We start from the raw sequence: 26,490 nt of genomic DNA, 5'->3' as shown, positions 1-26,490 counted from the left end.
GATTGACCGCATGCTTAAAGAAATAGTTAGCTTCTTACCAGATGCTAGAAGCGACCACGAGCAGAATGACTTCCATTTTAGTTTCACATAAAGCAAGTAGGTCAGGTTTTTTCTCCCTAACCCAATTAGCCAGAAACAGACATTTAGTGGGACAATTTAAGCCCCTAATATTCCAACAAATAGTCTTTATGGCACAAAATCTGGAAAAACCTGAGGCTGGTGGCACCGAGACTACCTTCTTGGGGACCTAGCATCGGTAGCCGAAACAATTGACGAAGGCCTCCTCCTTCTTTGCTGGCCATATATGATTTGCCGAACACCCCCAACACTAACAGACGACCTCAAGTGACCATCGAAAATGCTCAACTGCTCACAGTCTGCTCCACTAGAGTGGCAGAGGGAGTCCCCAATAATAGCAGAGATAGCTGAAATCGTAGAATCCATATCAACATCTATAGCTTGCAATTATGAAGAGGAGAGAGATATCTAGCAACTTAGCTGCATCGACAACCGTGACACCCAGGGGTTGTAGACTAGGATGTTGTTAAAGCAAAGGCATAAACAGGTGGCTACCCTGACCCCATGCTGGACTACCGAATGAGACATCGTTTGGCAAAAGACCAAAAGATTTGGCAGATGAAAAAACCTCAGAGACAAAATGCGATACAGAAAGAGGACGCGGAACCGAGGAGCCAAGCACCATATATCTGATTGCTAGGTTGGTTCTAGCATTAAACGCGATAAGATTGATAACCAAATATTCAGAGCGTCTGGAGGGAAAAATAATAAGGGACAATGGCAGAATCTTCCTTTGTCCACCACGCGCAAGCATACCCAACCGTGCCTCCAAGCTGTAACGGAAAGGGGTACAAACAGAAGCAGACACCAGGCCCCGAGCATGAGAAATAATTACCGAATGAACTTCAGTTGAGAAAACATTGCTATCATGGTCAAATTTTTGTAGGCCCACCCTTGACAAAACTTTCAATGGTGAGGATAGCAAAATTTTTTTATGCTTTCCAAGAGCATGCCTATTCAACTGCGCCGTCAGTCCGCCACAAAAATTGGCACAAAAAGAATCAGGCGTCAAGCTCCATGCAGGATAAATAATGAGCGATAGATCTCCAGGAGAGGGAACACTGATGGCAGAGCCAGATTTTTTTGGGGCCCACCCCTGATAGAACTTGCGATGGCTGGGAGATGCCATCATACACTGGAGATGAGGCTAACATAATCGGAGCAGATGACGGAAAAGAAAGCCCGAAGTGCTGTTGCCAAACCGGGACCCAGATAGACCCAATCTTGACTGCATGGAATGAATTCGTAGGGTTATGAAGATTGCCAATCTACATCCACTGCGAGAAGGATAATTTCTGGGGAGGTCGTTCAAGATTCCGACTTGCAGGATGACGCCCCAACCAAAAAAATCTTTAGTGACTAGATTCTGCCCCTACAAATGAGAATGTGAGGGGTTAGATCACATTCGCTTCCAGACTGGGTGACGATGAGAGAGAAAAGATGAGCCACACTTATGACAATCAAAGCGTTTGTGAAAGTTCAGAGAGAAACAAGCAGCACGCCACCAATCCTCGGGCCTGGCATGACTCAACTGAGATCTAGAGCGAACAACGTAGAAAGAGCTTTGCCAAGTAGATGGGACCTGCTGCCATCCCCGATCAGCAACCCATTCTAAAAGTTCATGAATGAAGAAAGGCAAAACAAGCATCGCCTTAACAAAGCACGTTTCGAGAAGCTCCCGCCTAATAGCTCGCAGAAAAAATTTGATGTCTGAAATACGAAGAGAGCCCACATCTAGGCAAGATTGGAGAGAGAGAGAGAGAGAGAGAGAGAGAGAGAGAGAGAGAGAGAGAGAGAGAGAGAGAGAGAGAGAGAGAGGGCTTGAGAAGGGGCAGGGCTGGATGAAGCAAGGTGAGTTCAAAATACCTGTAAAATGATTCAAGCCTACCGAGCCTTATCGAGCTCGGTAAGCTGATCATGCTTGGCTTGTTTGCTTGGTCCATGCCTCAGAGCTGGTACAAACATGACTCATTTATGGCACGAGCCGAGCTAAGCCTGAGTCGGTTCAGCTAGTTGTGCATCCCTACATTTAACTATCCAATAGACGGAATGGGATCCCATCATTTGAATATCATCATACATTCAATCAAAACCATCCAATCAATGGTTAAATGGTCTGCTGGATGACTAGGATTGAATGTATGATCATATTTCAAATGATGGGATCAGTGTTACCAAAAGAATCCTTGGGGTGAGTGAGGATATTATTGTGACGGTGAGGGAACATGTCCTTCAAGTGCTTTGCAACTCTGAAACTGGTATTGCCTCTTGTTGGAGGTGTCTATTGTGTTGGTATCTTCCCAAACAAGGCTGGATCCAGATTAGACCCTATGGATTTACCGTCCCTAACCACCTTGGTGTCTACTCCTCGGCAGGCCACCCACAAGCCGATGGAGGAGAATGAATGGAGTGGCTGGGAGCCCATCATCTTTTATTATTCCCTCGAATTCTAAAGTTATATTGGAATCAGGTAGAGCGGATTTGGTGGCCAAGTTAAAAGAACCTTTTGGAAGAGAGAAACTAGGGCTCTATATCCCCAAGAACTTGAGTTTTTTTGTACAATTTTTATAGCTGAGCCATGCAAAAGCTACAATTCAATTCAAACTACATAGCTAGATTCTTAGCTAAATTAGCCAAGGGGGCATCCAAAAATGATAGAAGAATCACCCCCGGATTGGTCTCCTGAAAAGGAGTTTGTATGATATCCTGTAATTAATCTTACTAAATTAATGAATCTGATAAGGTCTGCCAAACCCCAACTTGCCTTAAAAAAAAAAAGACTCATTGGGGGTGAGGGGGGTGAGCCCATGGAATTTTATGCTACTGGGATGGCGACCTTACGACAGGCTAAGTCCAGCATGGTGGGGAGGGAAGGAGCCATTTCTCTGTGTTAGGGATGGCAGTGGACCAGGGCAGAGGCGGGGGACAAGGTCTCACCCCCTGATCTGTCTCAAAATTCTGCCCTCCATTCCTGCATGGGTTTTGATTTAAACCTCCATCAGTGCCTTCATCCCCATTTCTGTCCTCCATCCCCGATTCAAACGGGAGAGGCAGGGCGGGGCTCTCTTTTGCCTCGATCCAATGCTATCCCTAAAGAGTATTTTAGCATTTTACTAACGATAATCGGGAACAAAATGGGGTGGGGGAAAGCGCAAGTCCATCCCCACCTTCATCCTCGCACGGGTTTTTGATTTTAACCTCCTTCCCCGGGGTGAGCCCGTTTCCCCAGGCCCACTGCCGTCCCTACTCAGTGTCACTCACACATACACACACATATATCCAAACACACACACACATATATATATATATATATATATATATATATATATATATATATATATATATATATATATATATATATGGAATATCTATAACTATTGATGGCAAAGATTAATGATAAGATGATTGTTTCCAATCCGAACTTTGGGAATAGTGAGTTCGAGACCCATCTCTTATCTTACAAAAACAGGCCATTGTTTTCAAAATTAAGGTCTGATCAAAACCTGCCTTGTCAAGAGAATAGTCAAAGAGACCTCAAGTTAAATTTCATGGTTAAGACGCATATGAAGTGTGTATTTTTTAACCTTGCTTTGCAGAAGTGATTCTATCGTACGGGTACGGGAGGCAGTTTAATTCAATAAGTAACTCGTGATTGACCCGGGTTAATAAGGTTTAGGTCCTTAAATGTTGAACCATGATCTCCATGAAGATTATCATAAGATAGTAAACTACCAAGCAGGGAAGGGAGAACCCTTATTCCGAATTTTCTTTTTCACTAATCAGCCAAAGTTCAAGCGGCAATTTGAAGAAAGAGAATTGAACAATGCTAACTTCGCTTTATACTTTCATTTGTGTCATAAATTTATACATGAATACTTTGTTTTAAATGAATTGTAACCAAAATTCAAGGAAAAAAATAACTAGTCGAAATACTTCAGCACATTTACAAATTTGGTTACTGGATGGCCATCTTATGTGGTTTAAAATTGGCCAAAAATCACTAGTAGCCTTGTGAGCCATCCTTCATGCTTGATAGCTCCATTTTGAGATTTACATTCTGAGTTCTACTGCTTGTGGTTTTCTTACTATTGATGTTGCCATCATGTTTTAGATGAACTTCTGAAGATCTACTACCATAACTGTGATATCGTCCATGTTGCCTCTACTGGACGACATATCAACGACCTCTCTGCAAGACTCAATTGTGCTCTTGCTCTTCAAGATTACATCTACTGCCTCCTGATTAGTTACCTGAGAAAAACAAAATTGTTAGATTGTTATAGGTGAGGAATCGATTACAGAGACTGCATTGAATTATGGAGCTACTAGAATATGTTAAGTGGAAATATGTGAACCAGAGTATGAACTAGACATTTTCGACATTTTTTTTCTTTGCAAATCCGACCCTGCAGATATGTTTTGACATGTTCCATTTGCTAGGAATCAGACAAAAAAATACGATTTTTTATTGCATGAATATTTATGAAAATTCTAAGCTGTTGATTTTTAAGCCTTAGAATATCCTGTATTGCAGAGGATCCAATAGTTGGTCCCTATAAAACCAAGCATATGGATCACATCCTGGTAAAATTTAAGAAAAAAAAAATCATAAGAATCTTGGTTCATACTCCCGTTCACATACTTCCAGTTGACATATTCTAATGGCCCTTGAATTATATATGTGAAACTTATTAGCCTATGTTGAAGTCTCATGTGATGATTTGTCACGCACCTTATCCCATAAACCATCAGAAGCCATGACCAAGAATTGGCAATCTGATGAAAGCTTAATCTTGTTGACCTCAGGTTCAGATATCACCCATTCCTTCATATGAAGATCCCCAATGGCCCTGGAGACTGCCAATGAACCCTGGACTCTCCAAACCCCATTGATGCAGCCCACGTAACCTCCCTAAAATTTTGAAAGATGAAAAGAAACAATCAGATGAAAAAATCATATAAAGACTAATCACTCAAAAAACCATTTAACCATTTTCTTCATTATTTCCCCAAACTTACCGATTTTTCAATTCGATCCCGTTCATCGTCTCTCTCGGCACGATGATCTCTTGTTAAAGGAATTGCAACTCCATTTCTGCTTAGGACAACTCTGCAATCTCCTGCGTTTGCTATTTGTAGACTGCCATTTTTCACCAACACAGTAGCTGCACAAGCTCCACCACTACCCCCCTATAATCAGAAGTTCACCATGCATGTAATTAGAGACAATATCCAAACTCTTACCTATAACTCATCAATTACACTTATATATATATATATATATATATATATATATATAGAGAGAGAGAGAGAGAGAGAGAGAGAGAGAGAGAGAGAGACCAATTACCTGACTTAGGAACTCCCTATCAGTGTTCAGGTAGCCGGCTTTAATGGCTTCTTCAAAAAGATGCTGATCCTCTTCCCTTTGTATCTCTTTAGTGGCTGAAACAATGTTTTTGCCAAGTTTTTCAGTCACGAAATCAACTGCCCCACGCCCACCATGCCCATCAAATACTCCAAAGAATGCCTGCCATCAAAACCAAACACAGACTGGGCTGTCAACAACTATGCATTAAACTAGTGACACAAAGCTGTAAGATGATACAGTAATGAAAGGTTAGGATGTTTGTTATCCAAACATGCTTTCCAAATCGTCAAAAATGTGCAAACTAAATACCAAATTTTGTGTCTAGGTCGTTTAGCTTTCAATCATATTTAAGAATTAACATGGGATGATTCTTGACTTGGGAGACACGGCATATTTCACAGAGTCGGTGACACAAGAAATTGATTAAGTTTTTGGTAATTAATTTCCTAGTCAGTGTTGAAAAGGGATTTGACTTGGCTGTGGCTCTGTGATTGAACCCAACTTTTGGACTTAGCTGGGCTTGGCTCAGCATAGGTGAGCCAACCTCAATCCTTAGCAATTAGGTGGGCTTACCCTGGACTCCACAGTACGGGGTGCGTGAGTTCAAAGCATGGGTTCAAATGCAACACATGAATCTTTGAAACTATGTGATGATTGGTAATGGCGATGGTAGGTATACCTGTTTGGGGTCCTCAGAGATATCAGTGATGACTTCATACCCATCCTCCATAACATGTCTCCTGCCTTTCTTCCTCGACACACAGAAACTAGACCCCTCAACCTCCAAGCACTTCTCCTGGTCAGACTCCCACCCTCTGAACTCCTCGGAGCTCGCTGATTCCGGTATGATCAACCTCTCCGGCCTCTTCCTCGTGACTTTCCCGGTGAGCTTGGCGCCGTCGTCCCCGCCCCCAACGGGCCTGTTCCTCCTCGAGGCGGAAACCTGTGCAGGTGGCGCAACCTTACTCCATGACAAGCAGGAAGGAGAGGGTGATGGAGCTGCAGAGGGAGAGAGGGCAGAAGACGCAGGTACTGCACCGGTGGGGCTGAGGGCTATGGCCAATTTCTTCCTCATTATCCTCACCCTGTTAAGAAGCCTTAAAATAAAGGAGATGACCCATGAAATCTCTGCTAAATCCAACATCCTTGACAACCTTCCCACCGTTAGACTCGATCGGTTTCCAAAAGTTTCTTGTGTTTCTCTAAGTTTGGTTTCCAAAAGTTTCTTTTGTTTCTCTAAGTTTGGTTTCCAAAAGAATACAACTCTAGAGAGAGAAATCATACGGATTTGAGATTGAATGTGGGTTGGTTTATATAAGCGAGAGAGAGAGAGAGAGAGAAGAGTCGTGCTTCGATGCTAAGGAATTGCGGAAAACGCGTTCAACGCCACCACATCAATTCACGATCACACCACAACGCACCCCTTATTAATTATTGTCTGTTTGTCATCGTGTGGCTTTCTCTCCTTCTTGGGAAGCTTCCTTTGAATGTGATAGATGTGATGGCATGAAGAACTTGCCCATACATCCAAGATGCCCCGATGATTTGAACCCTTGATCTCGAAAGCAAGTTTGGCAAAACTCTCCATCTACCACCCGTTTTTATACTTTTACAATTAAAGAGGGGAATATCACGATGCCATTCATGTTTGACGCGGTCTGAGAGTGGCTCAGAAATACGTACGGGGTCAGGTTCAAGTTCATGACGTGTTGTAACTTGGCAACTTTTGATTGGGTCCACAGCATAGCCTTTTGTAATCTCAATTTATGGGGGTTTTGTCGGCGAAGGAAAATCTTGGGGTAAATTAAAAAAATTGGTTTTTCTCAAAAAAAAAAAAAATAATAAAATAAAAAATACCGGTATATTTAAGTTTTTATATAAGAAAATGTATACAAATATAAGAAAAAATTAAAATATATGAAATTATATAAAGCATTAATAATGTTGCTAAAATTGTTGCTAAAATTTGTAAAACTTTGTGATCTTATCATGATATGTTCAAAAAACAAATCATGATAAACAGGCGATATTTTTAAAATATCATTTTACTACAACACTATTGTCGCACGTTAACACGTTCTTGTTTTTGTATGTTCTCACAGTTTTTTTATGTTTATATTATTTCATTTTTCAAGTCTTATGTGTGACAACTGCCAATATTTTACACTTATTGAAGATTTTTTTCTTTTTTGGATAATCTAAGAGACCCCAAATCACTCACTGCACATTGGCTGGCCTTAAAACCTTTGAGGTACACTCAGCTTCAACCTTGTGGCAAGGGATGTCACCCTTGAGTTTCGAACTTGTGATATCTCGTGAACTTAGCGACATTCACAAGTAGCCCCTACCAGATGAGCGGAGCCCTTGTGGGCAGAAAAGTCTAATTTTATCATAAAATTCTCTCTAAAAAAAATTGGAAAACAAGATTTCTGACATTGATGCAAACAAATATCGATGCATGGCTCATATCACAGCCATATCCTTTCTCCACGTACATGGCTCAGATCATATCTAGTTAGAAAATGTGCCGAATCTGGATCCCACTAATAGGATCCAATCACTTATGGTTGTGGAATAAGTGGGACCATATGTTATTCGGACCTATATCAGCAAAGCAACCTGATCCATCAGACATGTTTAGAATGTGAAACAGATAACAATGGCATTTTTACATTACTTAGATTCAACATTGTTTTAATCACTTTATTATAATTGGAGGCAGATATGGCTTTGATTTTTTGCTATTAAATCCAATGAAAATCCAAATTTGACATATATCCAAATATGATTACATGTAAAAAACAGGATTTGGTATGAGATTTTTACCATTGGAATCGGAATTCGATTCGGTTTAGCGAGCATCTGATTAGTCGGATGCGGTGTTGACCACATCTGACCCAAATCCAAACTGTGTTGACTCTTTTGTGTCCACATCCAAATGCAACTAGGTTCCGACTTATTTACACGCCCCAAAGTTATAGATAATGAGCCCAATATTGTTGGATTATGGATCTTAATTAACATAAGATCTGAATGTGCATTTTCAGATTGGATTCAGATTCATCCAATCATATTTTTTATATTTAGGACAAATTTTATCCGATCTATGACTGGATCCAGAATTGAAATTTGATATATTTTGTATTCTTTGCATTAAAAAAATTTCTGATTCTAGCCTTTTCCCAAAGATCCAGTATTACGATAAAGGATTTAAATTTGGATTAACTCTGCTTCATATAATCTCATTTAGATAAAGATCCAGATTCAGATTTATTGTCTAGAACTTTACTCGGATGCTGAAAATCATGAACCAGATTAAGATCAGTCTTGTTCATTTGCAAGCTATATATTAGCACTGGGCATGATTGACATTCTTGGGATTCGGTATCTTATCGGCTGCATGTAACTCGACAACTCGGGAGGTGACTCAAACAAGTCAAGGTTTTTTGTTTAATTTATTAAAAATAAATAACAAATATAGAATTTATAGTACAATTTTTTTAAAAAATTAACATATAAGTATGATTTATCATATGTAATAATACACACAACATAGAATTTTAATATAAATATGTACATAATGACAGATTAGAGATATTTTTAGACTATTTTTTTTTTGTATGTGAAAAACATGATATGTTAGTTCACTATTTTAAATTGTAAAATAGAGTGATATTTACAAAATATTATGATATATTTGATAAAATGTAAATATAACAATTTAATCACAGTATTTGTATTCTAAAGATGAAAGTTTCAAAAAATTGTATGAGTGATTTATGCTGTATAGAATAGTGTCATCTTTGGTAAAATCTTCCTTTCTCATGCATCGTGATTCTATTATTAAATGTTAATATTTATCATTTAATTCATCAACTCTCTTTCTCTCTCCATTGAATTCTATGTAGGTTCCTCTCATCCACGCAAAAATAATAGAAAACATTTTTCTTCAAAAGTGCCAGCAAGAACTTTGAAAAATAGAAAGCTTTAAATGGTTTTAATTAATAATTTGAATTTCTAAACAAAATCAATTTATCCGATATGGCAGTGAAAATAAACTCGGTCGAGTCTTGACTGAACCGGCCGAGTCAAAAATTATATTGTTTTTCTGACTCATTTAAGGCCAAAACCGAGTAAGATATTGGGGGGATGCAACTTGAACTTATCCAATTCATAACCTAGGGTTTTTATTTTATTCATTATTTTTTTGATAATATGGAACCTTCCTAAGAACACAGGTCACTTAATGGGCCCGCCTCCTTGCTAAGTAAACCCCAGGTGGTTCCCACCAACCCATAATTCTAGCCTAAGTTGTGTCCACCAAGTTCATGCATGCTAAGACAAGCTTTTTTTTTTTTTTAGAATTTGTCAACTTGACTAAGTCTTTTGAAAGCAGGATTATGCTTAGCTCTCAAATAGTTCCAAATGACGCAAGTGGCGAGCAAATTCAACGTAATCTGAACCACAGTTCGCAATACGTGAAGAGTTGAGATCAAAGGATCGGCTAAGTGCCATGATTATATGACACTGGCCAATCACATGACAGCATTGCATGGGGCCCACATGAAATGCTGTCATGTGATTGGCCAGTGTCATATATCTATGACGCTTAGCGGGCGCTGTGGATCTTTTTTTGTTTTTGTTTTTGAAAGGCAAGCTAGGGTTAGGTAGACCCAGTTATACAACTATACCATTGGGTTTTGAATTGGCAAAGTTCCAACACAAGGTGACGTGCACTAGCTGCTCCTACCAGCCCAACGGGTCGCTCTCTGGATCCCTGCTCATACGTGAAACGACAAAAATCATCAAGTGCTGAATCCGTTATTTGAAAGATCTCCGCATCAAAAAAAACGGCTGAGAAAAAGTCACAAAAATAGGCAAACAATGTGGATGACTTTAATTTGGTTTTAATTTTATAAAACGGGGTAAAAAATGGACATAAATATGATTTTTTTTTTATGGTAAACAAGTTAGGGTGTAAGAATGACGACATTGAAATTCAAGAACCATTATGATCTGAACCCAAGATCCGATCCAATTGAATCCATAATTGTGTTTTTTTCAAAAGTATTTTACTTAAATATAAGATTTCCTGATTTAAATGCTTCTCTCAAAAGAACGCGTTCTTTTGCCAAACTTTTTTTTTAAGATGGGGTTTCAATTGTTTTTTCATTTTGAAAATATCGAAAGAAATGCATTTTAAACGGAGTTTTGCCATCTCTGGGCTTGGGGCAATGATGCAGCTAGTCAGGTAAAGCTGAGCCACATCAATTGCTGGTTGAAACGAGTTTTGCCAATTATGACTCAAACCAAGTCAACTCTTTGTTGCCTAAATCAAGAAAATGCTGGTTTGAGGCTGGCCTAGTCAAGCCCATCAAGGGTTGATATGTCTTAGTAGGCTTGGTCAAGACCCAACTAATTGATCCAAGCCTGCTTGACTAGGCTTAAGTCAGTGTGTTAGGTCAGCAGAGCATCGAGTGTTAAACTTTGAATATAACCCGAACCAAGTCAACCCGTGGTTGCCTAGCTCCGCTTACATAAATCATTGGTTCAAACTGAAAACTAGTCCAATCTACAAATTTGACTTTAAGTGGGTGCTCTCTCTCTCTCTAGGATGCAAATGAGTCAAAGTTCTAACATAGTTTGAAGTTGATCCAATCAATCGCATAGAATCCAGGAAGTTTGTATTGGAAACCTTTTGACTTAGACAAATTTGCCGCACTCTAATCGGGTGTGGGTATGGCTGTCAATGGGTCAGGCTTGTATCGGGTATCAACCCGAACCCAAATTTTTGGATATAATCATAAAAATTTTGGGTACGTATGTAGGGTATTGCTGCATGTTGAAAATTACATAAGTTAGATATTGATAAGTTGCACATAATGCAATTTACATGGGAAGCAATATAATGTATTACATACATGTTCATGCGAAGGGCTTGGTTGCTTTTACTTATGGGTTGGTTGTTTCTTAGACATTTTCTTGTCAACCAATTCTAGTGCACCATTTATTGACGACTGCGATTAAAGATAGGTTTCCTTTTGATACCCTTTGCTAGGTGAATTTGTTCATCATAATCTACAACATTGACTCCTGACTTGTTGAAGATGATGTTTATGCTTCAACGCAACTTCTCATGTGGGTAAGAAGAAGCATGATTTTCACCTTCGTTGATCGCTCTCATTTTCTTACACTGATCTTCATGAGTTGCAACGAACTTATGGTGAATTAATTGCACGTTTTCAAGTAACTTTCTTGACACTTTTCTCATGCATACATAGACTTCTTCACTTTTTGATGCCAAATCTTCAATATGCATAAGTGACCTACATAGTTGTTAGTAACGGGAGGCTATATGGCATTTCTCATCAACACCAGATGCACTGACATTATCTGTATCCAGCAGTTCATTCTTTGCTTGTCTCATCCATCTTCGCATTAAATATGGCTCAGGTATTTCTTGTATATTTTCTTGATTAAGTGTCTTTAATGCATGGTGACATAAAATACCTTTGAATTCATATATTTTGTACGTATATTTGACTGTTTCGTTGTCAATATTGTACGTAACATGTGTTTCTTGCCTTTTCGGATGCTCTTCACTCTCTCATACAATATGATATTTGTGCATATTCTTGGTTTGCATACGTCCTTCTATGTTGCAATTCATGACCTGTATAACCTCCTTCTTAATCCATTCAAATACAATTAGTGTATATAGATCTGCAGGTCACATCAATATTTTTATGCCCAAAGTTATAGGGTGTGTGTTGAAGCATTTCATATCTTGTTCAAGCTCTTTCTGTTTAGGACTGTCTATAAATAATTCATATTGTTTCATGAAGCGAAACATTGTTAAACATAAATACAAGGTTTTCTTCAGTGTGACATGCATAGATTCAACTCTTTGTGTGCTTATCATACATGCACAAAAGTATTATCTTTCATATGCCAATGCCCACTTCTCTTTGTGTGCGTATAGATTTTGTAACCATATACAGTCTTCAAACTCGTACATCAAAATCATTTCCTTCCAATCAGATATAAAGGTAACCTCATCTACGCTCTCAAGTATACACCTTGTAAAATTTTTATCAAACCATGTTTTCTGATTAAATATGTGTAATATGTTCTTTGCTGTATTTTGAAAGATATGACACAAACATAGGCAATGATGTGCATCTGGTCATATATGAGACACTGCAACTGCAATTGTGTGATCATCATCTGTAAGTACAACTTCAGGTTGCTTCTCATTCATTGTCTGTGTAAATACTCTGAACAATCACTCAAAGTTTCCTTGGTCTGATCATACAAAAAAATGTCACCTAATATGCAACTCTGTGAGTAATGGTTCACTTTGACAAACTACGCAAATGGCCACTATTCAGTATTAATCTTCACTGTCGTATAAAAAACAAGCACATCATTAAAGCATTTATAATCTACTCTTAACTTTGAATCTGCCCAAAACATATTCACAAGATATTCATCTTCATCTAATTGCATTGTACTAAAGAAACCAATGTCATTGCTTGATTTCTTCTGTAAGTAATCAACCAAAGAACATATTTCTCTATTTTTATGTTATTTGTCATCTTCATTCTCAAGTGGTTTCTTAGATCTATAAGTGTGAATCGCACATTCTCGCGACCACCATGTATATGCACACACAAATTGTATGTCTTTCTTAGTGTAATGTCGGTGCTATCAGCTATTTCAGCAATTGTAGCATGCACTTTAATTACTTTACGATGTGACCTTAACATAGGAGTCATAAATGAAGTTGCTAATTCATTGTTATGATCACTGATTAAAGTATAAATTATATATTTCTCATTCGGAAGTCTTCTTAACGCCATTTTCGCTGGACAGCCACATCTTGAATCTGGCTTGCTCATTGTTGTATTTTCACTTGACTTCTTCAAACCTTGCTTAGAACAAACATATGTCTTTCTCACCATGACACCTTATGCATTTTTTTACCAAGAATACCTTCTAACACTGAAATGAAGTTTGAAGGCATAATCATTGTAAAATTTGTATACAACTTCCTCATTATTAAACTGCATTCCTTCTACATAAACATAGTTAAGTGTACTGTCATGATCGTCCACCTTATTATCGAATTACATTTCTTCTGCTGAAATATTCAAGTCAAGAGTGAATTCAATGCTTGCACCCTTCTTATTATGTGTATCATTAGTGCACATGTTTACTTCTTCAGGTCTGTCATTAGTACATATGTTCACTTCTTCATAACTTTTCAATGTTTGAGATACATCATCTTCACTGCAACTAGATGATAAGTTCACCACTGTCATAAGCAAAATACCAATTTGTGTTAGCCAGTGCATACATTTATTATGCTTTATTCAATATGCATATAATAACGGATACCGATTAGTTAAGCAAGTCAAAGAAATGATTGAATGAATCACAATATAAAAGCAACAATGATTTGTTATTTGCTTATACTATGCATCGAGTTGTTATTTACCATGCCAATAAAAGAAATGATTTATCATATATGTGTGTTGACGATAGCTATTCACGTGCCAAAAATTTAATTATATCTACAATGTTGTGAAGCGATTTCAATAGAAATCGCTAAATGAGCAACGATTTGAATACGCAAATCACTACCGCAAGCGTGCAACAATATAAATTCTGCACGCCCATGTTTTAAAATCATACTATAAATATCTTACAAATCGTTATAGAAAACACATAACACCTTATAAATTGATATACATATCATATAATATATTCCAAATCGATATGACAATTCAGCATAATAGCTTACAAATCGATATTAACAAACAAAATAATATCTCACAAATCGGTAGTATGTTACTATAACCGCGATTTGCAATACATTGTATATGCTGAGTGAATGGACGATACTGGATGGGGTAGAGGCCCTTCCTCGTATCTGTAACCAAGTATTATTTTCAACAGGTCCCAGCGTCCTACAAATATTTTTAATTTCTCAACCGTCAAAAAGCCAACATCCACCTGCAATAATGAAATGCTTTAATGGCACTCACGATGACATAGGTTCTTCAACAATAGCATGATGACATGGAATGATACTCACGATGCCTTAGTGGCACTTATTGGAATGTTTGTATGTCATTGTTTTTTTTCATATTGCCTAATGAAAACAAAGAAGAGAAGACTATAAAAAGAGATGGCCGACAAATCCTTCTGTGATGCCCATCAATGATCGAACTAGTTGATTGATTTATAGTTATCTCCATGAGGTAAGAACGCACCCGAAAATGTTTTGTAACACAAGGCAGGAACGAGAAGGCGGCAATGTGTTGTAACACAAGCTAAAAACCAAGGCGATAACCTAGACTCGTGGGAATATGCAAAGCTATTTACGAGAAGACATTTTCGTCAAACGCATATCTATCTTACGAGAGGACATTTCCGTCAAAAGCATATCTATCTTTTTTATATGTTATTTTATTATAAAATCATCATGGGTAACATTGGCATATGAATTATCGCGGGTCTTAAGATATTCCTCGGTACACCCCAGAACACACGAATTTAACCCCCTCCCGCTTATATGTGTATTTGCCCTTTCCAGCTTGTTCACAAGAAAACTGCCACAGCTCTGTGTCTTACTTCAGTGAAGAACGAAGACAAACTGGAGTTCAGCAAGATCATTGAGGCGGTCAAGGTAACTCAGTAGTACGATATATGGTGATGATCTCTATCAATCTGTGCACATCCAACTTATTAATCTGCTTTATCAACTCAATGTTGTTCCGCAGGCCAACTTCAACGACAAGTTTGATGAGCACAGGAAGAAATGGGGTGGCGGCATTATGGGCTCCAAATCTCAGGCGAAGACCAAGGCCAAAGAAAAGCTTCTGGCTAAGGAACCGCACAGGGGATGAGTTGAGAACAAAAAATGAGTGGATAAATATAGGAAAATTGGTAGTTGAGATGTTTTGCTTGTAGGAGAATATGGCTCAAGAGAATTTTCTGTGTATGTCTTTTTTAATGAATTTTGGTTTGATTTTGTGTTGTCTGAACTATGAATTGCTTTGTGATCTTATCGCTATAATTTTTGTTGGTGCCCGTGTGTCTCGCTTTTTTCTTCTGTTCTAATAGAACGAGAACATTGGACTCTGTGGTCCTTATCTAGACGGCAAATTTTCTCTGGACCCTTGTCACATTGATGCTGTGAGGATCTGATAGTGTTCTCAGTTACAGCATTTTTTTGCTGGCTTAAGTCTTATGAACAGGAGTTCTGATGGGATGTTTGGAACCCAAGGGAAAGTTTAGCCCTATAGGCTATAGGTGGCTTGTAACCAGTCATATTTTTGTTTTTAGCTACCTTTGTTCTAGTTGCAGTTGGTTTGGGGTTGGAACTACAGGTATGTGTGCCAATGGCACATTACATGGTAATGGATTACATTATACTTAGCACATAACTTCTAACCATCATCATCTCCCAGATGGTATTTGAAAATTTTAGGGGATAAGAAGCTTTCACGTATGATGGTTCAAATATAACTGTTAGTGGAACCTCTTACAGCTGTACATTTTTTCTTTTTCTGTTTAATATATCATTGCATTCACTTGGCCTTAGGAATATGCTCCTGATCAGTTCACTCTGGTAAAGTTCTAACTCAAGCATTACACTTCAGCCAAATATTCAGTATTGCAAACCATTCTGTTTTTTTTTTCCTCCCTTAAGAGTCATACCTTTTTCCTTCAAGTTGTTCACCGTTGTGATCCTTATGTTCCACTATTATTTGTCCCTGATCATCATTTTAGCAGGCCAAAGATTGGGTGGATGATTAACTGGGCACATTACATGTTTTTCATCTACCTAACACAATCATACTGGCGCACCCTTTTTTTTTTTTGGATTACCCTACTGGGTTAGGCAGACCCCTACCGGTTATAAAATGCAGTTACTTTCAGATATCATTACTGGAAGGAAACCAATCCGGTGGTCTGTCCTTCCACACCCTATCAAACTCCAGGACTCCCATCATAGCTAGTTTTCTTGAAACTCTGTTACACTCCTTCCTTCGGAATCCACTTGCAACGGCAATTTGGGCGACCTGCAAAGAATTGAACTGTGGCAGCATCTGCTCTAGAGACATGGAACCGCCCTTCCAAGGCCTGATTGAAAACGCTCACTGTCTTTCCATGAAGATTCAATAATCAGATTTTCAGCATCTATATTTCCCAAAACCAATCTCCACCACTTCCATTCTTGATCCCATGCATTGTATCTCTGTAAAATCCAGCCCATAAGAATAAACTCACCCTTGTTGTTTCTGACCACACTAAAAATAAAGAGCATTAGCCATCCGTCTGGGGGTCTCCATCGATTAGCAAACACCCAATTCCCTTTTACAGGATGATCCGATCTTTGAAGAATGGGTAATAAATGATCTCTGATGCTATTTTCAAAGAACTCATAGGGAGAAGCTATTTTTGTCAAAATATAATCTCATGGATGTGTTTAACATAGTCAAAATAATAGGAATAAACCTTTGGGTCATATTTTTTTGAAGTAAAAAATACGACTATTTTCAAAGATTGAAATTTTAGGTACATTGTAAGCCATTGTTTGTTCAACCTTCAAAAAACCTGACATGCATGTCAGAAAAATACGATCCAAAAACCGAATTTTACTAAATTAAACATGTAGATTCCATAAGAGTGGAATGTGCAAAAAAAAAATATATTACAGTTTTTCACTAAAAGATTCCTTGCCCACGGGAGTAGCAAATATGACTCGTGTGAGAAGGCAACCCAATCACACATCACAAAATTTTGACAACCAACACAATCATAGAACTGATTTCCTCGCATTAACATGCATCTTCAATGCATTGGAAAAGTACAACTGCAGGGGACAGACTGGAAAAAAAAGCCCATACTCTATCCATTCACACAATAAAATAATATGAAGATAAAAATAAGAGACTTGCTCCCGCCTTCGGAAGCAAAGACTGGTGGTGGACTTTTCAAGTGATCTACTATTTCTACCGCCTTCGGAAAATTTGGAAGGAAAAAACTCTTCTTTCTCCCCTCCTCAGTTCCCCACTATCCCAATTCAGTACCAACATGCTCCAAAAGCTCTAACTAGAAAATTTCCCCATCCCCCTCATTTCTGCATCGATTGTCCAGAGTTTCTACCCCATCCTGACCACCAAAACTCCTCTCTTAGCCATGTCTCCACCAAAATCCTTGTTGGGTATGCTCCTAACCATTGGATTCTTGTTGGGTTTTGTGAGATCCCAACAAAATCAAAACCTAACGGCATATGAGGTGTTGGAGAGCTACAATTTTCCCAGGGGGATCCTCCCCAAGGGGGTCAAGAGTTATGTTCTAAATGAGGACGGGAGCTTTGTGGCCCGTCTGGACGGGTCCTGCAAGTTTATGATTGAGGCGGGCTACACGCTGGACTACAGCAGCAAGATCACGGGCGTCCTGAAATATGGGTCGTTGAAGAAGTTGCAGGGCGTGAGCGTGAAGGTCCTGTTCTTCTGGCTGGGCGTTACGGAGGTGGATAGGGGAGATGGGCAGCTGGCTTTCTATGTTGGTCCTCTCTATGCGTCCTTCTCGCTGTCGAATTTTTACGAGTGCCCGCGATGCGGGTGCGGATTGGACTGCGACGACGTCGATGATGGTGGTGATAGTAAGGCGTCGATCATCGATTCATAGGTTCTTCGTCTCTGGTATTTTTGAATTTGATGTTCTTGGATGTTAATAATGGGTGGATTCTAGAACTTTTTTTTTTCTATTTTTTCTCTTTTGAGATGATTATGGTACTTTTACTTTGTTAATTCAAATGGAATCAGGTATGTTGTCTCATTAAGCTATTATAATGTGAATGTGTGTTGTTGGGTGTAAATAAGGGATTGGAGAAGCCTTCTTCTTAGTGAAAGAAAGGAGTTTGTTGTAAATTCAATTTGTGGAGCCATGATAAGAATTTTGGGGGTGTTCATATCATCTTGAACATGATACTAACCATGGTACAAATGGTGATACCGACGATTAGCGACTTACAGATTCAAGTGCTTTTGTGTAGCTTTTTTGAATTGCAGTAATTGTTGGAAGGTTTTCTAAATTTTCTTCAATCAGGAAAACTTCGCCACTTTTTTGTGAATATTAAGAAATTGGGTTTGGAAGCGTCTTAGCCTGCATGAAATCAGATTGTTGTGCTCCTTTGAAGCACCTGGATGTGTATTAATATTATCATTCTTCTTTAATCTTGGCTTTGTAACCATTTTGCTTCTGAGTTTACTTTTCTGCTTTCTTCGCGCTGCTTGGTCTATAATTTAGAAGCTTAGTGGTTGCAAATTGCCAACAATAAGTCCTTAAGATACTCAAATCTGCTGCATGATTTAGAAAACAAGGTTGGTATTTTCTTGTTTCAGTAAAGGCCTAGAAGAAATGAAACATAAAACCGTGGCACAATTAAGCGACGGATTTGCCCCACTTCTTTGTGGTTGCAAATGCTAACGCATAGAAGCACGGAACTTTGACACTCCGAATGGCTTCTGTTCACCCTGCCTTCTTCACCAAGAGACAATGTTTTAACTATGATTATGCAAACTCTTTAGTTTGGGCTCTGTGCAGTGTTTGCCTATAGTTTGTTGAGTATGTCAGTGTGAGCAATCCTTAGTACAATTTATCCTTCTACTCTAATATATGACATGGTTACTCCTACTATTTAACTGCAGCATAATGGCAAGGTATCACTCTAGTTGTATGCTATGTTAGTTATTAGCAGTTACACACCTTGGATTGCTGTGTCCTACAGATAGCATCATCAAGAGAACAAACTTTAACATCGTAGGGGCACCCACTATCTTCTGGGTGAGCAGGTTTATGTGCAGCAGTGTTAAGAACAAATCCAACATCAAATATCAATATGAGATTAGCAGTTTCTTTTTAAAGTCACTCGGATTTTAGGTGAGGTGAAAGAGTTCTATTCTATAATGGAACCTCATATGATGGAATCAATACTATGTCCTTAGCTGTCTCTAAACACATTGGGCAGAAACCTTTTTTATCATCCCATCTCATTCCTAGATTGGAGTTGAAGAAGTTAACTTGCTTTGGTGATGGTGATGCTGCTAATAATGATGAGGAGGAGGTTTGTCAACAGGATGATTGTGATGAGAACAATACTTTTAGGGAATCTAGTTAGCAACTTTTGTGGACAGATGATTAATATTTGATAAAAGTTGTGCTAACTAGGAGCATCATCCTTCTAGAAAATAGAGAACAAATATAGTGCTCCATCTACGTAATTTCAATTATTCAGTCCTTGAAAGATGATAACAGTCAGTGATCCTGATGTCTTTCTCCTATATGGGGTGGCACTCTCAGATGGATAAAAGCTTTGAAGTTTTGCACTTTGAATCAGGATGATATTATCATGAGTCTCATGACTTCAGAATCTAAGTTGGCTTCCTTGTTCACAGTGTATTGTTCTGCAAACAGGTTACAGGTCTTTGTTTAATTAGAAAAAAATCTTATCATACATTCATACATCTATATGTGACCTGAATTGAGGGCCTGCCTTTCCACAATTAAACCTGTGACCATGAGTTCCTTGGCCTAAATGGTTGCCTTTCCCTTCCTAATTCTTTTTCCCATAATGCCTCAAAGTTTACCAATCTTAATAATCCTAAGCTCGGTCATTTTAGGAAAGTCTTTGACAGACAACATGCCTCAGATTTACCATTGCAGAACTCAGATTTGGCATTTTCATTAGCCAGATTTTTATAAAGCCAAATGTTAAATCTGTTGAAGAAAACATTGGAGGTGCTAAATAGTTCCAGCCTTGTATCTGGCATGAAACTTGGGCCCATAGGGCGTGGCTTGAGGTTGACTATTATTCAGTGGGACAGCAAAGGTGTCTACCTATAGCGGGCTAGCATATTTAACATTCTTGCTGTCTTGTAGGGCAGGCAGCTTTTTGTCTTCTCCGGGCTTTAGAGGTTTCTTCATCCTTGTTCTCTCCCTGGCTTTTTAGTGCACTTTTCCTCCAATAGAAAACAAAAAGCAAAAGATAAGCTCAAATGATCACCACCTGATGAAGATGATTCTGATATTTTTGGAAGTGAGAGATTTAAATGATACCATGGTTTGGAATATGCTGACAACTAGGTTATGTGACATATATGGAGTGCAAGCATCTACTTTGACTTGTATTTTGCTGAAGACCAAGTTATTTTTTTGTCCTACTCTTTCCTTGTCCTAAAGTTTCCTGGTGCTTGATGAAGATGTTATGCCACTCTTATTTCCAAACCCATATTTCATTATTTGTGATTTGTATGCTTTTAATTTTTAGACTTTGAAACAAGACATGATTTGACGAGGTGAGGAGCCGTGCTTGAGCTTATGAGCCCCTTTTAAACGAGCCAAGCTCAAGCTGGCTTGTATCATGAATGGAATACATTGTCTCAAATATGAAAGTAATGGGATTTGACCTGTAAACCTATTTGAGCCGTGGTGAAGCTATCTTGTTTACAAAAAAGTACGTTGAACTCGCCAACGGGGGCTCCGCTTGTCTCGTAGGAGCAGTTAGTGCATGTCACCTTGTGTTGGGATGTTGCAAATTCGAATCCCAATGGTACAGTTGTATAACTGGTAGGGGTCTGCCTAACCCCAGCTTTCTTTGTCAAAAAGAGTACGTTGAACTCTAAAACTATATGCTTCAAGCTAAACACTGCAACCATTTGTTATACATGACACTATGTGATGTAAAATGTCCTTGGAATGCACTTTTTTTTACTTAACTGCTGAGCCGAACCAAACACCTATTGTTCATGTTCAGCTTGTCGAGCCTATTTTACAAGCTTGAACAAGCTCTCTATGGGATGAGCCATAAATGGTTCATCTTCTTTCCCAGCCCTGATACATCCCATTACCAAAGGGAATCCTCAATTTTCTTGGTTACATCTGGAAAATTTCCCCTATCAAGAGGGAGGGAGGGAGGGAGGGGGAGATAGGTTTTATCAAGAGACTAAGAGAGACTTGAGAGATCTCTGTTTATCTTGTTGTCATTTTCCAATAGTCCCATATTGATGAGAACGACGAAGGGACCCTCGTTGGAAAAGGCCTTCCCTCTCCTTCAAATTTCCAGGTTCCTTTTCTATTGGTAAATCAAACCTGGGAATTGTCTTTTTAAGTTTTAAAGTTGAATTCAGTTTAAAATTTTTTAAAGGTCTAAGAATAATAATGACCTATTGCATTTTGTGATAGTCATGTTAAAACATTGATAAACAGAACGTAGCAATAAATTTAATCTATTGCATATTGCTTTTTCTAATGTTATCAGAAGGAAAACATGATAATTCATTATACCTGGTGATATTTGTAATTATGCTCGAGAAAATGGAAGATGTATTGGTCAAAGCTTTTGAGCAAAGCGAAGTTTGAAAACAGACATGGGTGCAGACACATGATTAGTGCCAAGTATGCTGATCTGATTTTTCTCTAGTGTCCATGATTCAATCAAGTCAGCTGAGTCCTAGATTTCATTGTCAGCTGACTCTAGTGGAATTTTTGCACTGGATTTTTCAAGAGTATGGTGGCGTGATAAAGTATAAGGGCCCACCTGACTTGATCTACCCACATTGATCTTTGGATGGTATACTGATTTATAAGCTTTAGGAGCCTTTAGCAGACCTTTTTTACTAGAGGCAGTGGCTTTACTCCAATTATTGAAGGCATGCTGTGCAAACCGCTTCGTAGGCAATAATTGGAGTAAAGCCACTGCCTGGGTTTGGAAACTACTTTCCTAACAAGCATAACTATCAATTACTGCTTAGCCAAATTTTGTTATAGACCTTCCCCAATTGAGGCTGGTGAAAGTTGGAAGCCCTTTGGCTACTACAGAATTTAGCCATAGCCTCAGCTGGGCGTCTAGCCGAATCAATCCTGTGTCTTCCATTGAATCAGCTTTTGAACGACTTTCTATGATATGAATGAACTGCAACCATCATCACTGCATCTAACAAACTTTCAGTTGAAAACAATTCATTTTCTGTGGAGAATGTAAAAGGAAGCAGAGCCTCTGCCTTTTGCACAACTTTAGTCATTTGTTTCACTCCATGAATGTGGTTGACCCACACGAGATCTGCAATTGAAGGCCACAGATCCAGCCCATCTGCTGCAAGCAATCAAAACCATGACAATAATATAGGACCCAACTAAACACTAGGGAAGTTGCATTTAATGTTCTCGAGCATTATAAGGAAAAATAAGAACATGTGTGCATATTAAACATGAAATATTATCAAACATACAAACAGCAATCCAGAACAATGGCATACCAACAAAATTCACAACGAACGGACGCGGATGATAGCATTCCCATAGACACATAACAAACTCCATTGATTTCATAAAATGAATAATGAAAGCATCAGGTGTCATCCACTTGAGAGTGAAACACGAAGCTTGGGAAAGTAGTCGTGATGTCCCTGCAAACGTAAAATTGATCACTACTCTTAAGCTAATAGTCAAAATATTGTGTTTAACTTAATTAAAAATAGGTGCATCTAAGAAAAATAGCACAAAAAAACTATAACTATCATCAGTAGAATTTTTTCCATGTATTCAGGAGGTTATGCCTTCAGTTTTAATGGAATGATGCTCAAGTTAATCCAATATTGAAATTGTTACTAGAGAAATAGCAGCAGAAAATTTGCAGTGTGAATTCAAAATACTAGTGAACCTTGTACTTAACTCTTTCAAGCACAAGCATGCGGTCCAAGCCTTGTGCACTAAGAGGCATCTAAATGCACTCTAGTGCCAAAACAAATGCAACCCAATTTTCTTTGTTCATAAGCTGGGTTGAAGGGTAAAGAAGAGCAGTCAGTTCTTTACGTGAGAAGTATGTCATCTTTTGTTTAACAAGAATGGTAACGTTGGCCAACTTTCATTTCCCTTACACAATGGCAGCCAAAGTTCAGTAAAATGGAGAAACATTTTCTCCACAAACCAGGAAAGTCTCAAGTGTGGGGATACAGATACACGATGAACATTGGATGCTGCCAATCTCTTCAACTTGGGACAACCAAAAGAGAGAACTCATTGTTCTACACCATCTTCAATCAAGCTATGTAACATAGACTCTTCTAACAGGGCACCACACCCGGGTCACGCCCGCACCCATGCGGGTGCAACACTTGGACATGGCTTCCTGTGTCAGGTGAAGTCAACCACAATGAGGTCCATTTCTGTCCAAAAGTAGATTCAGTTAACCCTAACCAAGTCCAGTTATATATATATATATATATAACGTAGTGTTAACTTAAATTTTTAAAGGGGTCCAAAAATCAACGGCCCACAATGTGCCAAAATTTCATAACTCAAAAGACCACATTTTTACATAAAAAAGGCACAATCCAAGGCTTGATCCTTAGCAAACAAACCATGTTGGACGCATCTACGTGGTTAGATTGAGTCGATACAACTTGCACCTATGATTTCTAGCTCATTAGTTCCTTACCTTCATTAGTAACAAATAATTTTCATATATATATATATAGTCACAAATATCGGTATGGGATATATCTCGGCGAGGCTATTTCTCGCGATATTATAGGTTTGGTGATAAATCTTAGGGCTTAAAAAATATAAAAAATAACAAAAATAAGTAAGAAAATATCAATTTTAGACAAAAAATACATAAATAATAAAAAAATAAGTAAAAAAGTAAAAAAAAAAAAGAAAAACATATTTAAAATGTAAAAATAAATATAAACAGTAAAACTAATTGATAATATTGTGATATTCTCGTGATAATATCGCTATATTTTCAAAATATCGTGATATTTTACCTATATTATCATTTGCTGAATTTAGAGCGATACATCACGATATTTTGAAAATATCACTGATATCTGACTATATATATATATATATATATATATATATATATATATATATATATATATATATAGAGAGAGAGAGAGAGAGAGAGAGAGAGCATGTGTGTGTGTGTGTGCAAACCATCTCCACGATCACTTCCCTTTCTTTATTTAGATGCGTCTCCGACTGCCATCCATGCTTGAGCTCCCACTCATATACTAGAAACTATGGTACCGGGACACACCACTTTAGGTGGTGTACCCATGTTGACACAGGTACAGGTGCCGAACATGCCATTTTGTGTGTCCTATATTATATTTTCAGTATATAATATATTATATTCAGTTTATCTTGTATATATATAGCCGTGTCCCTGCACCCACATTTTTTGGAATTGTGTCGTCCCCTCCGTACCTGTACCCGTACCCAGGTGACAGACTAGAAAGTACTCAGAAAAGGGAATGGTTCAAAGCCAAGATCAACCAAGCCATCGAAATGATAAAAGTGTTAGCAAATTAGTCGAGTCAAAATCATGACTGCTGAAGTCTAATAATCTGCAGGTGATAAACATTTATGATTCAATAAGGTAGCAATAAACTAGACTTGAAGATATCTATATATTGCACATTAACAAACTAAATAATCTATGAAGAATTGGAAAAGTTTCAAATACGTACTTAAGATATTGTAGGGTCATGTTCTTTAGAAGAGAGGGGTGACGCAGAACAAGGCTTCTCCACTCTTCCTTATCAATCTTACCATCATGCTTTGTGTCTGCCTCCTCAAAGGTCTGACAGAGAAAAAAGAGGTGTCTTATTAACATTTGCAGCAAATATATAACAAAAAGTTCCATAGTAAAAATTAAATCAAAGTAATAAGAACCAAGCAGACAAATGGATGAACATGAAGAAAAATGGTTCTTTGCAGAGTTACCGGAAGCGCCTAGCTAAAAGGGGAAGCGCGCTTCCCCGAAGCGCGCTTCGGAAGCGCGAAACGTCGCGCTTCCGAAGCGTGGGGGGAAGCGTCCCCCTTTTTTGGGAAGCGCGCTTCCCTTTAATGGGGGACGCGTTTCCCTTTAATGGGGGACGCGCTTCCCTTTAATGGGAAGCGCGCTTCCCCCACGCTTCCCCATCGCTTCCCCAACGCTTCCCCCACGCTTCCCCCTCGCTTCCCCCACGCTTCCCCCTCGCTTCCCCTGTTTTTTTCAAATTTTTTGTATTTTTTATTTTTTATTTTTATTTTTTTCGCTTCCCCCTCGCTTCCGAGACGCTTCCGAGGTCGCTTCCGAGACGCTTCCTAGGTCGCTTCCGAGACGCTTCCCGAATCGCTCCTAAGTGGTCCCACGCTTCCCCGCTTCCTAAAATTTTGAAAGTGCCTCGCTTCCCGCTCCCGCTTCCTCAACTGGCAACCATGGTTCTTTGGCATTTGCATGCGTGCACACCCCAACATTTGTATGAACCACATGGCAATCAGAAACTCATCTTTTATGAATTTTTCAACTTTCCCATGTCATTAAAATATTGCCACCATATTTTCATATTTCCCAGTTGCCTTGGGTTTTTGGTATTTTCTCTGTTTTAAAAGTTCATAAGTTTCCATTGATTTGTGCTCTTAAGTCATTAAATTCATTTGAATCATTAGACTTCTTTTTTAACTTCGAATGAACCTTGATCAAAGAACAATGAAATACATCATTGAGCACATCATATTTAAGCACCTTATCGATAATACTTTCAATTACTTCATCCGAGAGATTCATGCCAGATTCTGCAAGTGTAGCCACTACCATTTGCTTCACCTACAAAAGTCAGAACATGAATATGTGCACGAAGCATTCAGCATTTAATAGAACATTTAGATCATTGAGCGTAACCATCATGTATGCTAGATTTCTAGAGTTGGAAATTAAGCTTGGAAAACAATAAAGAAAGCTATGGACTTGATTGTTACATGAACAGTTATTATCCCTCTTCTGTGAAAAGTATAAAAAGTAGGCTGTTATGGAAAAAAAAAGTATAAAAAGTAGGCTGAGCAAAAGACAATGTGAAACTTTGCTGTCAGCCTTCTGAGCAAGAACTCTTTTAATACACGAGCAAATAACATATCATATACCAGTCGGGATTCAGGTTATCTACATTATCAACAGATCAGACCGAAGCCATATC

At 38.4% G+C, this 26,490-nt stretch overlaps 3 protein-coding genes across 6 annotated transcripts in view; 1 reads left to right on the top strand and 2 right to left on the bottom strand.

The window, feature by feature from the left end:
* Nucleotides 1–3,894: 3,894 nt before the first annotated feature.
* Nucleotides 3,895–6,635, bottom strand: LOC149838143 (putative protein phosphatase 2C 2). Its single transcript, XM_090006399.1, has 5 exons — nucleotides 6,126–6,635; nucleotides 5,426–5,605; nucleotides 5,098–5,268; nucleotides 4,811–4,990; nucleotides 3,895–4,329 (listed from the first exon to the last, which is right to left on the bottom strand). Exons 1-5 carry the CDS (start codon nucleotides 6,588–6,590, stop codon nucleotides 4,186–4,188), a joined length of 1,140 nt encoding a protein of 379 aa, XP_089862525.1. The 5' UTR covers nucleotides 6,591–6,635; the 3' UTR covers nucleotides 3,895–4,185.
* A 10,801-nt stretch (nucleotides 6,636–17,436) lies between these two features.
* On the top strand, nucleotides 17,437–18,827 carry LOC149838142 (uncharacterized). Its single transcript, XM_090007603.1, has one exon. The coding sequence runs from the start codon at nucleotides 17,660–17,662 to the stop codon at nucleotides 18,152–18,154; it is 495 nt and encodes a 164-aa protein (XP_089863729.1). The 5' UTR covers nucleotides 17,437–17,659; the 3' UTR covers nucleotides 18,155–18,827.
* Nucleotides 18,828–22,469: 3,642 nt separating this feature from the next.
* LOC149838141 (calcineurin B-like protein 3) overlaps nucleotides 22,470–26,490 on the bottom strand; it is a 30,993-nt gene continuing 26,972 nt past the window's right edge. Inside the window, exons 7-10 of one of the 4 annotated variants that reach the window (XR_016431936.1) lie at nucleotides 26,043–26,123; nucleotides 25,003–25,115; nucleotides 22,783–22,932; nucleotides 22,470–22,619 (exon numbers count right to left, since the gene is read on the bottom strand). Coding sequence is in view for 2 of the 4 variants with exons in the window: in XM_090006397.1 (XP_089862523.1) it covers nucleotides 22,875–22,932; nucleotides 25,003–25,115; nucleotides 26,043–26,123 (252 nt within the window). In the remaining 2 variants the exon portion in view is untranslated. Of the gene's footprint in view, nucleotides 22,620–22,649; nucleotides 22,933–25,002; nucleotides 25,116–26,042; nucleotides 26,124–26,490 lie in introns of those variants that run through there. The other 3 variants (XR_016431937.1, XM_090006397.1, XM_090006398.1) reach the window with 3 other exon arrangements.

The sequence above is a fragment of the Nuphar pumila genome, chromosome 5 (assembly GCF_984573655.1).
Source record: "Nuphar pumila chromosome 5, dmNupPumi1.hap1.1, whole genome shotgun sequence".
In the NCBI taxonomy this organism is placed as follows: Eukaryota; Viridiplantae; Streptophyta; class Magnoliopsida; order Nymphaeales; family Nymphaeaceae; genus Nuphar; species Nuphar pumila.
Note: the sequence above shows the minus strand (reverse complement) of the source record. Positions and strands in the feature narration are given on the sequence as shown.

Bases quoted from the DNA above. Each gene is read 5' to 3' on its own strand.
- LOC149838142 (XM_090007603.1), top strand. From the start codon at position 17,660: ATGTCTCCACCAAAATCCTTGTTGGGTATGCTCCTAACCATTGGATTC.
- LOC149838143 (XM_090006399.1), bottom strand. From the start codon at position 6,590: ATGTTGGATTTAGCAGAGATTTCATGGGTCATCTCCTTTATTTTAAGG. The intron at 5,606-6,125 runs GTATACCTACCA...TTTTGATGGCAG, and splicing joins TCTCTGAGGACCCCAAACAG to GCATTCTTTGGAGTATTTGA. The intron at 4,991-5,097 runs GTAAGTTTGGGG...TCAAAATTTTAG, and splicing joins GGGATCGAATTGAAAAATCG to GGAGGTTACGTGGGCTGCAT.